Raw genomic sequence first — 14,346 nt, forward strand, 5'->3', positions numbered from 1 at the left:
TCCTACAAACAGAATCTCTGTTTTGTCATGACTAAGCTGTAAATAAAATCTTTACAATCAAAAGTCTGATATCTGCGATGCATTGGATGAGGTCATTTAGCTAAAGTTATTGGTGGACACAGATATGTATGACTGTGTGCCATCAGCATATAATTGATATGTAATATGATATTGTTGTATTATGGTCCCAAACGGAAGCATGTACAAATTAAACAATAAAGGACCAAGTATTGACCCCTGAGGGACTCCATATGGAATCCCAACCTCATCAGATTTAGAATTACCGATAGACAAAGAGAACAATCCTCCTGAGAGATATGAAAACCACTTTATAACAGTGCCTTTAAGGCCTACAAAGTGTTCAAGGTGCTGAAGAAGAATAACAGGGCCCACAGTGTCAAATGCTGCACTGAGGTTGAGGAGTACCAGAACAGAAACATTGTGATTGTCAATGCTAATTTTAAGATCATTAACAACTCTGACCAGGGCAGTTTCGCAACTGTGGTTAACTTTAAAACCAGACTGGTAAACATCAAACAAAATATTATTTAACAGATACATATGTAATTGACGGTAAACAAGCTTTTGAAGGTTTGATATTGATCTGTAATTCTCAAAAACAAGTGGCTCAATATATTTCTTTTTACTGTTTATAATCTGAGGAGTTTGGTGCCTCAGTTCCCCATCTAACTATGGATAAGTACACCATACAACCCTACAACAAAAAACTCCCACCTATCCCTTTAATACAAGCTATCAGGGTGGGTGTTTTGGGTGAAGTGTCTTTTAAATTGCGTTTCTTAAAACTGGAATGGGACTCCATCAGCTGAGCTGATCTCCTGGTTATTGTTAGACCTTTTTCTTCTCCTTGCTAACATCTCCCTCCAACCCCTGGAGTCTAAATTTATTCCCGCCCTGTGCTTTGCAACCCTGTCTTTACCAGATGCATCTTTTAAAAAGCATTTATACCATAAATATTTATGAAGTTTCAGCCATGTATGTAAGCACTAAATGTCCTTCATATTAACTTTCAACAAAGAAGTTGTATATATGTGTGTGTGTGTGTGTGTGTGCATGCATAAAATTACACTGAGGTGTTGACTTGTGTTGTGAGCAGAAGGGAGTAATAACTTTGTGTGTGTGTGTGTGTGTGTGTTTGAGCCAACAACCTTATATAAGAAACGCTATGCTCTAGTCACCTCACCTCTGTCACACACACACACACAGAAACACACACCGCATGTGTCATTATGGATTGAAGTGGGCTGATTTTGGCTCAGCCATTATCTTCTTACACAACCCACTACAGTGAAGAGAGTCTGTGTGTGTGTGTGTGTGTGTGTGTGTGTGTATGTGTGTGTGTGTGTGTGTGTGTGTGAGCACTCACATTACTCATGTGCTTATGTGCCATTTCAAGTCATTTCTAAAATTGCACACTAATAAAGCCGTGTGCTCCATCTATCAGCCCTCTGCTCTCTCTTTGTCAGCAGGGCTGGTTGTGATGTGTGAAAGTCTGAAACGCAAAACTGATGCAATTACTATCGCTTTGAAACCTCGAGTCACTGAGAAAACAATTCCCTTAACCTCGGTGCAAGACTCTCTCGAGGCTCTTATTTTCTTTATGCAAACATGCATAGCAGCAATTTCATCAGTTATGTTAAGATAAATTAAATCTGATGATTATCACAAGGATGTTTTCTCACACAAACATCATACAGAGCAGAGTCATGCCTTTCTGGTTATATTATATGTAGTAGAGTCCGACCACCAGATGGTGGTGTAATAACCTTAGGAAATACAACTTCTATGTCCAAAATATTGAACACAATACACTATAGGCGACAACATGGGTTACTGTGGTAGAAAATGACTAAAAGATACATATGTAAAACTGCCCAGTCATCTGTTCAAGAACTCAACAGGGGCACTGCAACCTTTGATCATAGAAAACAAGTGTGGCACACTCTGGCTCCATATGATAATGAAGTTTTGGCCTTTGGGCCTTTTTCAAGATCAGCAATCAGAACAATCGCATCTTGAAGAAGGCCTAAAGGCAAGAAATGCATATAGGGACGTGTTTGGACTGCAACCTTTGACATCAGAGAATTTTCAGACTGATCTTGGGTTGCCTCATTTTCTTGAGGCTGCTTTCACACCTAACCTGATGGGTTAGATTAAAATCATTCCCAGAACCCATCGGCTGTATTCAGCGTATGACTTCCAGCAGATGGTGATACAGCCTCTGGGGGCAGACCCCCGATTTTTTGGCATGTATATAGAGACTAGATTAAAATGAACTCAGGTCAGTTTGTTTGGGCTAGTGTGAAAGCTGTCAGTTGAACAATGCTGGGTGTAAAGCATCACAAAAGTAATGCATTACAGTAATATACGTAGGAGCAATACCTTTAGAAAATGTTTGCACTCGTAATAAATTTAGGGGCACCACCCTTGATTATGAATTCTCTATACAGTGATCTTACTTCCTGCTCAAAAGAGATCTCTGCAGACAACGACTTGGCGATAAATGAATTTTTATTTAGGATAAATGTTCAACAATTGAGTAAATGAATAGTAAACGAGGATGATATGAAATGACACAACAGTATGTGTAAATGGATTAAGACAAGAGGTAACCCCTTTGTCAGTTATTTAGTTTGGCGACAGTGAGAAAGAATATGTGACTATAGATAAATTGGGGACGCAGGGATGCGCAAAACCATTTACCTAACGAAACCTATATTAAGATCAGAATAACTGAAGTCCTTTTTAGACAGGAGTTGTGCAAATTTGCAGGAAAACCCAATCAGTCTTCTTTCAGCATTGGCAGTATAAAAACAAAATCGGGGAGTGCAGCAAAATGCCGCCTACCTACTTTTGTTTATACAGAATGTGCCTTTTTCGGGGCAATGGGGGGCGTGAGCAAGTAACAAAATGTGTAGCTCAGCGTGTGACGTAAACAGTGACGTGGGAGGGGAGCCGCGGCTGGTCAGTCCTTCAGTGATTCTCTCATAAGTTGGCCCGTTCTTCACCGTCCCCGTCATCTGACGGTTAATGGCCTCTTCGTTTGTGAGGACAAGGAGGGCGTGCAATTCCTTGTCTCCCCAGTTGCTCATCTTTACAGTGTCTGTCAGGTTTGTGTTTCCCTCTTGCTACTAGCTGCTCCTGTTTATCCACCGCCAGTGGGTCGCACGTGCGGCGTCATCAACAGCTCCTCCCACAAGTCTTCAACAGCCCCTCCTGTTGCGAAAGGCCGCCGCGGTCAAAAGGGTTCCGCCAATATGTCTACCCTATGAGGTGGAAAATTGGGCGCCTCAGATCAACTCGCCAATCCGGCTCTGTGTGTCTAAACGCTCGCAGCTGGATGGCAAATCGGCCCAACATTCGCGGAAAATCTGGCAGTGTAAAAGGGGCTTAAGTCTCCTATTCGCCATCAATTCTTATCACAACACAGCGGCTGGATCAGGTGCGGGAAATTTTGCCTACTTTGAGCAGAGTTGGCTCCGGGTGACGTTTCTCCGAGGACTCCGGACTGTCACTTTGAGGCTCCCAGACTTCCCAGCAGAATGAAATCGGCTGGAACACAGTGGTGGAGGAGCGGTTGAGCCTGACTGTGACGTCTTTCAGGTGGCCCTCAAACGTCGGTTCTCTTGGGCTGCAGAAAGTCTCTTGGTTTGGCGAAAGAACCCCTGCTTTGGCAGCCGCTGGATCCGATGAATCTTTGATGGAGTTGCAGGTCAAATAGTCACTCATCTATTTAGCGGCTCGCTTAGAATAAGGTTGAAAACAATCTCGTCGGCCGTTCGATATTATTTTCAAAGTTACTATCAACGCGTAGAAAAAATGTTGCAACCGGCTGGCTTCGTCACTTCAGGTATAATGTTGAAAGAAAGAAAGAAAGAAAGAAAATTCAGGACGGACAAGACAAACCTGGACGTGTCGAACAAACGAAAGGGTTACGCAGGAACCGAGTTTAAGGGCGTAACGGGTTAAGGCATTAAGAGTATAACTAGAAGGAGGGACGGCAAAAGAAAGAAGAAAAATAAAAGTAAAATTAAGTAAAGGAACAAAATAAAGAGGAAAGAAAGAAGTAACAGGAAAGAAAAGTGCGGCGATGCGCCAAGCTCAGTAGTTTTATTCGACCAGGTTGAGCGGGCGTGTTTGAGGCAAGGCGGATCTCTTAGTTTAGACATTACTTCGGAGGAAACTTAATGAAGTATAAATATTTTGTGCACAAACAAACCTAGTCTGCAGTTACTTCAACATACTAAATGACGAAGCACATATTAATAAAGACCAGTTGATTAATCAATCCAACTATATTTTAACTTGAAATATAATATGGGATTCCTTATGGGAACCCTTCTTAACTATCGCCACAAGATGGCAGTATGGCTCTGTGTTAAATGAGGGATTAAACACATGAAATTACTACTCACTCATACTATAACCTACAAGAGTGGGAAAAAAATCATTCAACTAACAAACAAGGAATATGCACAGTTACAGTGTCAGAACATGGATAAAATGTATATCCCCATGTCTTAAACAATCAAAATTTCAATGGGCAATAAGAGGCTCAGGTGGTTCTCCGTCAGAATAAAACACAGAGTCTGCTGTTGAAGTTGGTTGCTGATGTATTGTCGGTGGTGTCATACGGTGGGGTGATGTCCCAGGCAAAGGGAGTGACGGTGTGCAATCGGCTGGGGTGGGGGTTGATGGCTCCATCCGAGGATGTGTCTCTTGGCTCAGGCTCACTTTTCACATCAGGCTCTGTGTCTGACTCTAAATAAAAAGGGAATGTTTTTAATTTTACAATTTGATAAACCATTGCACCCACACCTAAAAGTCTGTGACACTCAAATCCATCCATGGGATTTATTATAAGTAAAACAAGCAAACAAGACAATAAAAATCCCACAGAGAGGTGCTGCAGGACCATGAGCACATATAAGATTGAAACAGAAATCAGTGAGGCGTTGTAGTGCTCCAGTCTTGAAGGGCTATAAGCTTTGCAAACCACCAGATGTCACTGTGCTGCTGCGTTTGAAGCCCACAAGCTTCAAGTCTCTCTTCAGAACCAAATGAACCTACCTACCTGTTTTGTTCTGGCCATAGAGGTGCTCCCTGTACAGACAGGTCCCTCCAACCTCTCTTCCCATGATGCTATCTTCTGACACCAACGGGTTCCCCACCAGGAAGTAAGTGGTCATCTGGCCTTTACCTTTCACCTCAATCTGCCCACGCTCTTGTATGTTGAACCCAGCATCCTTCAACTGACTAAAGAGGGGATGGGGGCACAGGAAAAAAAGTATGTAAAAATCTGGGGAAAACAATTAATACCGCAGCCCTGACAGGGATTAGGGACTCTTAACAAAGTGCACCCCTGGTTAAGGATCCCTGAAACAGCATACATGCACACACACACCTATATGTGGAAGTGCTGAGATGAATGTGGTCAGGGACTCCATGACTCTCCATCCTGGAGGCAGTGTTAACAGTGTCTCCAAACAGGCAGTAGCGAGGCATCTTCTCCCCCACCACCCCAGCTAACACTGGACCAGTATGGAGACCCACCCGGATCTGAAATGCACGCACACACCATGTCAGCACATACATGCTGGCTGGAGTACATGAGCACAATAATGGTCTACATTGTGACATTAATCCATGAAGAAAGTGTGACTTCCTGTCTTAGAAGAACCTGGGGTGTCCCCTTTTCTTGAGATATGCTGGTTGCCCTTTGACCACCAAGCTCTCATCAGTTCATTCTTGAGTCCAAGTGGACGTTTGTGCCAAACTTAAGGAAATTCCCTCAAGGCCTTCTTGAGAAATTGCATTCATGAGAATGAGATGGATGCAAGGTCACAGTGACCTTGACCGCAGACCTTTGACCACCCGAATCTAATCACTGTGCAGTCCATTTGGATGTTTGTGCCAAATCTGAAGAAATTTCCTCAGATGTTCTGAGTATTATGTTCATTGATTGATTATAAGATGGATGCAAGGTCATAGTGACCTTGACCTTTAGCCACCAAAATCTAATCACTTCATTCTTGAGTCCAAGGGGATGTTTGTGCCAAATTTGAAAAAAGAAGAATCCCTCAAGCTGTTCTTGAAATATTGCGTTCATGAGAATAAGACAGGCGTTGTCACAGTGGCATTGGCGTTTGACCTATGACCATTAAAATCTAATCAGTTTGTTGTTGAGTCCAAATTGATGTTTGTGCCAAATTTGAAGATATTCCCCCAAGGCGTTCTTGAGATATCACATTCACAAACATGGGACAAATGGATGTACTAACGGACGTATGGATGTGTACAGGGACTTATGGGTACTTACGGGTATTTACGACTTACGGACAACTCGAAAGCACAACACCTCCGGCCATGGCTATTGCCGATGCAGAGGCATAAAAATTGCTGAAAATACAGGTGCAACGCAGCACAATCGTGACCACAACCAGCATTACTTGGCAAGTATGCAAAGGTGCAACAGATTTGAAATTTTAACCAGAAGGCTAGTTTGTCTACGTAAAAATCTTTCCATAGGCACTGACAAGAAGACACCTCACCTCACTTGGTCATATACAGTATATGGACAAGATATTATTTCGGAAGAACATATAAAACGCAGTTCACAAATGATCTGAGATGATTAAAAATTCCTACCTGTATGGGTTTGCCTGTTACAGGGTTGGTGACCTCTCTGGCAGCTATCTTCATACCCAAAGCAAAGTTTGCCACTCTGTGAGCATGGGTTTCTGTTGGGACTGGAACGCCACCCACCACCATGTATGCGTCACCAATTGTCTCAACCTTTAGGAAACCAATAAATCCAAATATGCTAATAAACCCAAACTAATATGATGTTCTACAATAATGGTTTTCTTACATCAATGCAGATTATTACATTATGAGCTCATAAGCTTAGCTAGCTCAGTGGTGCTAGGTGAGGTTGAGTAACCGGGTCATGATTTCTGGAAAGAGACATTGCTGTTGAGTTTTTCAAATGTATTTCTTTTCATTCATCATTGAGTCCAAGTGGATGTTTTTGCCAAATTTGACAAAAATTCCCTCAAGGTGTTCTTGAGATATCTAGTTCATGAGAGTGAGATGGACGAGGTCACAGTGACCTTTTACCTTTGACCACCAAAATCTAATCAGTTTGTCGCTGAGTCCAAGTGGACATTTGTGCCCAAATTTGAAAAATTCCCTCAAGGTGTTCTTGAGATATCATGTTCACAAGGATGAGATGGACGAGGTCACAGTGACCTTGACCTTTGACTGCCAAAATCAAATTAGTTAATTGCTGAGTCCAAGTGGACGTTTGTGCCAAATTTGAAAAATCCCCTCAAGGTGTTCTTGAGATATCATGTTCATAACAATGAGATGGACGAGGTTACAGTGACCTTGACCTTTGACCACCAAAATCAAATTAGTTAATTGCTGAGCCCAAATGGACGTTTGTGCCAAATTAAAAAATAAAAATCTGCATACTTGATATATTGCATTTACAAGAACGAGACGTGCAACCTGAAAACATATCAAATATCAAACTCATGATAATACCTTGTAGATGTCGTGTATGTTGGTGAGTCGGTCGAACTTGGAGTACATGGAGTTGAGCATGTGAACAATATGGATAGGCTCACAGGCAGCACAGATGTTTGTGAAGGTTACCACGTCACTGAACAAAATAGTGCACACCTCGAACTCCCCTGAAAAAGACGGACACTTTGACAGAGAAACACATAGAAATGTGGGGACAGACAGCCAGGTTGACAGACGGACAGACCTGCTTCTACGCTCTTCCCATCCTTCAGCTGATTGGCTATGTGGCGCGGCAGCATGGCGTACAGCAGAGTCTCTGTCTTCTGTTTTTCTGCTTCGAGGTGCCGTGACAGGATTCTCAGTTCCTCCTACAGACAGACAGAAACACGCACAAGTATGATGAAGACAGAAGTTCTGTTAAACAATTACATGTGATTTATCATGTTCGTAAACTGGGCTGCCACTTCGAACAGGAACAGAAAACTTGCTTTCCTACTTTTTTCCTCTCCAGCTGGTTGGTGAGCTCCATCTCAGCGAGACGTTGCTGGTTGAGGAGAACCAGGTCTCTGGTGACGTCATGCTGGGCCAGGTCAGCCAAGTGGAGGCCGACATCTTGAAGTTCCTGGAGGCTTCGAAGCTTCGGGGAGCACAGGTACAGCATACAGCCGAGAGACTCCATCCACAACATCTGACCTGGAGATAAATGGAATACAGGTTTACCCGTGCAGGTCAGATATTATTTTTCAGGGGTTGCTGACGCTGCTCTTGGGTACCCTCAACCCTACCTAACTTTTCCTATAAAGTACTGTGGTTAGAACTCACCTCTCAGTTTGAGTGATGCGTGTTTGTCGTTGTAGCCCTTCAAGACAAACTGACTGTTGATGAATTTCCTGATGCTCTCAATGGTAAAAGTCACCTGGAGGACAGAGATAAATCACTGCTGAAATTACTGACAAAGCAGCGGTATTTAACGACTTCGGAATAAGAACGTGCTGACACTTTCGACCTCTTGGACCTGCGACTGTTTACCTGTGGGTGTATGATGGTAAAGCACTGGTCCAACGTAGCATCTCTGGCCTGGAGACCTGGAAGGAACTTTTGGATGTTCACCCCTGTTTGCCTGACCTTCAGCTGATGGACAGCCCAAAACAGAGAGACAGATAGGTGACAGAAACACAAGGTATTAGGAGTTCAAGTCAAATATGATATTTTTAGCATGCCAGTGAATTTGATTTAAAAAAATACCACCAAGCACAAAGACACATGGAGCCTTACATCCTCATCAAAGACAATATGGAAGGGGAAAGCATTGCAGAAAGCTTTCTCTTCCACCCACAGCTTGTTTGGATAACATGGACTGAAGGTGCAATGGAGGCTGCCTGAAAAATAAATCAAGCAAACCCATCAGTGGTGGAGAAGTTACCCTTAATAGTTGACACAGGAAGTAGACAAAAGTTAACCTTTATCTGAGAGAACCACGGCTCTGATCAGGGCCCAGCCTCTTTTTCTCCCAGCCAGTGACACACACCGCTCCCTCATTGTTCTGAATAACGCCTCCTGTGGAAAATCACACAGACCATAGATGGGCCAAGAATCAATTACACATATATCATATAGAAACAGATCATGCACATACACCCACAGAGACCCACCCCTCTATGACTGGAACGGTCCTGGTCTCTAGTCTTGCTAGCCTGGTTAGTCTGTTTGACCAGAAACACAACATGCTCCTTCTTCCCCGTGCGCTCCATTTCCTCAGACTGATTGAGAACCACCATGGTCACTTTGCTGTCAAAAAACTCTCTGGCAACTGCCTCCATGATACCTGTAGCAAGGTGGGGAAATGGGGGGAAAGGAAGGAAAAAGGAGTTAGAAAAAGATGAAGAAAGTGAACGATCAGGGTCTAGTTGATGGTTCAGTCGTTGTCTACTGTACAGTAAAGCACAGGGTTAATTCGGAGACATTCACGTTGCTGTGCTAAAGATTCTGTGTGTAACAAGTATTTCCAGATGACGGATTAAGTGTGGTTGATCTTACCAGGTACAATATGGTACAGGCCCTTTCTGTCAGAATAGTAGTGAAGCAGCATCTTCCCATCGTCTGTCATCTCCACTCGGAAAGAAGGTGCATTCATTTCCTTAAAAACAGAGGGTATGATTCAGATGCAGTTTAAGTAAAAAAACAATATTAAATGTCTACATGGCAGAGTTCATAAAATGTCTAGAGGTCTCAAAGTGGACTGCATGGTTTTTCAGAAACACATCCTGAGCTACTTTGGTCATGCTGGAGATGAAGACATGTTATTTACAAAGCTTCCATTCAGAACAGATCCAGAATAACACTCATCTCTACAAAGATCATGCAAAATACGATTGAATACTTCAGAACATTTCATAGGAAAACAGCAGTTCATAGCCTGATATAGTTCACTGTCCAAGTTGATGTGTGGCTTGGCGATGTTGCTTCACTAGTGTGAAGCTGTGCTATGCACTGTATGTGACACAACTGACCATCAAATTCTGGTAAAGAGTTAAAGTTCGTTCTGGAGTTCCACAAGGTTCTGTGCTCGGACCACCTCTGTTGACTTTATATATGCTTCCCCTAGGTAACATTATCAGAAATCACTCTGTAAACTTCCATTGTTATGCTGATGGTACACAATTCTATCTATCATTGAAGTCCACCTTCAGCTCGGCTCGGTTCGGATCGGATCAGATTGGATTTAGGTGGAGGTACTTGGAGTCTGCACTAGACGTTTTTGGAGCCTTCCATAAAGTTGATTGCTGAATAACGCTTACTGGTGTTTGGGGCCAAGAACAATAAATCCCGTTTTGTCTGAATTTAACATCAGGAAATTGGAGCGCATTCAGGATTTTATGTCTTTAAGACATGTTTGAAGTTTAGTTAATTAATCTGTTTCCTCTGGCTTGATTGATAGATAGACTTGTGTATCATCCGCATAACAATGGAAGTTTACAGAGTGATTTCCAATGATGTTACCTAAGGGAAGCATATATAAAGTCAAAAGAAGTGGTCCGAGCACAGAACCTTGTGGAACTCCGGAATGAAGTTTAGCATTCAAAGGTGATTCACCACGAATATGAACAAAGTGAAAATGTTCAAGTCTCTGTAGCACAGCTTGACACTAGTGAATTTAACATTTCTAATAAAACGGCCCAGAGAATATTGTTGGAAGTATATAGGCAGGGCTTGACGCTAACTTTTTTCCCAAGGACCACATGTGCTCCTGAGTTGAAAAAGTAAGGAGCGCACAAAGAACTTTAGGGGCACAATGTAAATTCATCAAATAATGTGTTTTCCATAATAAACGTGATGTAAATATACATTTACAAGCAAAATTATTTAATGAATTTGTATACAAAATGTACAGAAAGGTAAAATCATCAAGTTTTGAAAAAGTTTTGCAATTTAATTTTGTCTTTAATGTTATTATCTTATATATATTACTTTGCAATATGATTATCTTATATAATGTTATTACTATCCTAAAACATTCTCCAGGTCCTCTGAAACTCTGCAGGACTTATTTCCACCCTGCCCAGCAGCGGTACCGTGGCGAACGGTCCCTAACTGCGGGGAGAACGGAGCAGGCTTCCCCGGAGGTCTGCTGCTTTTCCCGGTCCCTCTTCTCCGCCACACATTGACTTATTCCCACCCAGCCAACAACTTGGCCGTGGAGAACGGACCTACACACACCTATTTTTTATCGCAAATGCGAGTGAAACGCTCGCACTGTTGAGCCCTGATAGGGTCATTGCTCGCAGGATACAAACTGGACTAATGGCACACATGAGCATACCTCATAGGACAGAGCCAGGTAACTGTGGAGAGCATCCAGATTTCCAATGAATTCAATGAGATTCGCTCCCAGTGTCCTCAGCATGGTGTCATAGCCTGCGTGCTTACAGAACATAAAGAAATGTTCTCCAAAAAGCTTCAGAAATACATCTGCAGACACATCTGAAAAACACATAAAGAGGCAAACTGTCACTGAAATGTATACACACATATATATATTGATAAAAATCATCACATATCATTTCGTAGTCCTGTTTGTATTATTATAGCACTGGCAGCAAACAGATATTCAATTACAGCACATTCCCAGAGGTATGTACAGACAAGATAATCAGACCTTTGGGAAGAGTTCAGTACCCTGTTGGCATTCCCTAAATAAACAGTTCTTGTTAGGTTTTACACATCTGTGCTCAGGGGCCAACTATTTCATAATCTATTAGTGTAACGGCAAAATATGATCTATATCTCTATTAATAAATAACTTACTTTTCATGTACAAAACTTTTTGTAGCTGCTGCTGTGTAAACGAGCCATCCTTTATAAATGTGTAGCGTACAAAACATACTAATCTCTTGCATTAGATTAAATTAAAACAGAACCTGAAACTACAGTCTCATGGCGATCCTTTCTACACAGCAACTGTTGAAAAAATTGAATAAATACATAAGAATGCTTTAATTGTGTTCAGTTTTAAGGCAGTGATTGTGCATGCACAGCTGTAAATATGCTCTGGGTGTTGGATTTCATTGGGGATATTGTTAACACTTGAGATACGCCATGCACACACGGACATAAGTTCACACCTCAGACACAGGCTTTCAGTTTGTGCAAAATATTATTTACACTAAATAAAAACAGAAAAAAAATAAAAAATAAAAAAAATGCACGTGACCATATGTAAAACACAATGTCTAAAATGATGTAATCTGAGTGAGTGGAGCACTGGAGCACTGTCCATGGTGCTGTAACACTGAGTCCATGTTAGTGAGTGGAGCGCTGTCCATGGTGCTGTAACACTGAGTCCATGTGAGTGGATGGAACGCTGTCCATGGTGCTGTAACACTGAGTCCATGTTAGTGAGTGGACCAGGATATACAGGAAATAGCACCCTTACCCAGTAGTGAACAGGCCTCCTGCACCAGGTTGAGGGTCAGGGTGTCGTCATAAACCGTATACGTCATGAAGGTATCCTGGACCTCTGATAGAGAGCTGTACAAAGACCTTGACTCTTATTAACTTTGTACACTAATGTCATAATCGTCACAATTATCATCTTGATCCTCATAAATGACTGTACACACCTCAGTTTGTCCCAGGTCTCCTGGCCAAACCTCTCCATCACCAGAGACTGGAGGCAGCTGTTGATGAAACCGTACTGCAAAGAACACAAACACTTTGTCTGGTCACAAATGACCGCACAAATAAATACTTCATTTCCTGCTTTCTGGTGAATTTTTCTGCATCCATTTCCAGCAGAAATGTATTTATTTATGTGAAGGAAATCAAAATTCAGGTGGCAGGTGATGAATTCAAATAAAAATATAATCTCTCAGGCATCTGTGCTGCTTTCAAATATTTATTATCTTGTAGATCAGCTTGTCTTATTTCCTGTTATCTCTGCTAAGTCAACACACGTGTTTTGCTGTGTATAAATGAGGGAGCGTGTTCTGCAGTGAGGTTTAAATGGATCTGGAGGTACAGAGTGGAAAAGCTTATTTTATATTTTTGCCTGTTGTTACATTTCCATCAGAACCCTTTAATTTAACCCACAGTCCAGCGAAGTGCTTTATTTCCCGTTGGTTCAAAAATTAAATAAAATTTTTTAAAATTCAATCCACCGCCCAAGAATTTGTAAACAACAAAGATTGTGTATATGCGAAATCCGCTGTGATTTCACTAAATAGTCACATACTAATACTTAAAATTATCCTCTAAATAAGCTTTAAATATTCATGAAGAATCCCAGAGAACAGACGGCTGCGGATATGTGCTCCTCCCCTCCTTCTCTGCTTCTCGGCACAAGGCATGTGCAGCACCAAACCGCATTTTAGATTTATTTAAATAAATTATCAGAGCCGCAGCATGGGAGATCTAAACATTATTTCAAAAGAGTTTTGGTCTTGCAAAAGTGGTAAAGCAAATTGGCTTCTGTCTTTGCTCACTCTGGACTTTCCTCTTTGATAGAGCTTATAGTAGTTAGGGCTGGCTCTTATAGTTAGGGCTGGCTCAGGCTTGCCTTGTACCAGCCCCTAGTTAGGCTGACTTGGGCCTAGTCTGCCGGGGGACCTCCTATAATACATTGAGCACCTTCTCTCCTTCTCTCTCTCTCCTTTGCTAACACTCATGTCCTGTAACTGCATGTCCCTAACTCGGCTTCTTCTCCGGAGCCTTTGTGCTCCACTGTCTCTCAGGTTAACTCATATCGCAGCGGTGCCTGGACAGCGTGATGTGTGTGGTTGTGCTGCTGCCGTGGTCCTGCCAGATGCCTCCTGCTGCTGCTGCCATCATTAGTCATTAGTCATACTTCTACTGTTATTATACACATATGATTATTGTCACACATGTATACTATCAGATATTAATATATTATTATTAATTATAATATAATTATTTTCATTAATGTTGTTATAAGCTACTGTCATTACCGTCTGTCCTGCATCTCTCTCTCTCTCTCTCTCTTTCTGTCTCATTGTGTCATACGGATTACTGTTAATTTATTATGCTGATCTGTTCTGTACGACATCTATTGCACGTCTGTCCGTCCTGGAAGAGGGATCCCTCCTCAGTTGCTCTTCCTGCGGTTTCTACCATTTTTCCCCCGTTAAAGTTTTAGAGTTAGAGTTTTTCCTTACCTGCTGTGAGGGTCCAAAGGACAGAGGGATGTCGTATGCTGTAAAGCCCTGTGAGGCAAATTGTGATTTGTGATATTGGGCTTTATAAATAAAATTGATTGACTGAAAGATTGAAATTAGTCTG

The 14,346-nt window shown here is 42.0% G+C and overlaps 1 protein-coding gene across 1 annotated transcript; it reads right to left on the bottom strand.

The window, feature by feature from the left end:
* Positions 1–2,521: 2,521 nt before the first annotated feature.
* On the bottom strand, positions 2,522–12,904 carry LOC126402074 (guanylate cyclase soluble subunit beta-2-like; the record flags this gene model as incomplete). The annotated part of the gene is made up of 16 exons (XM_050063776.1): positions 2,522–4,782; positions 5,096–5,277; positions 5,426–5,580; positions 6,670–6,816; positions 7,570–7,718; positions 7,796–7,919; positions 8,048–8,244; positions 8,374–8,467; positions 8,581–8,682; positions 8,827–8,930; positions 9,012–9,108; positions 9,204–9,376; positions 9,589–9,688; positions 11,372–11,532; positions 12,485–12,579; positions 12,672–12,904. Coding segments are annotated over 16 exons (2,304 nt in total), but the record flags the coding sequence as incomplete, so codon positions are not given.
* Between the last annotated feature and the right edge of the window lie 1,442 nt (positions 12,905–14,346).

The sequence above is a fragment of the Epinephelus moara genome, chromosome 15 (genome assembly GCF_006386435.1).
Source record: "Epinephelus moara isolate mb chromosome 15, YSFRI_EMoa_1.0, whole genome shotgun sequence".
Classification (NCBI taxonomy): Eukaryota; Metazoa; Chordata; class Actinopteri; order Perciformes; family Serranidae; genus Epinephelus; species Epinephelus moara.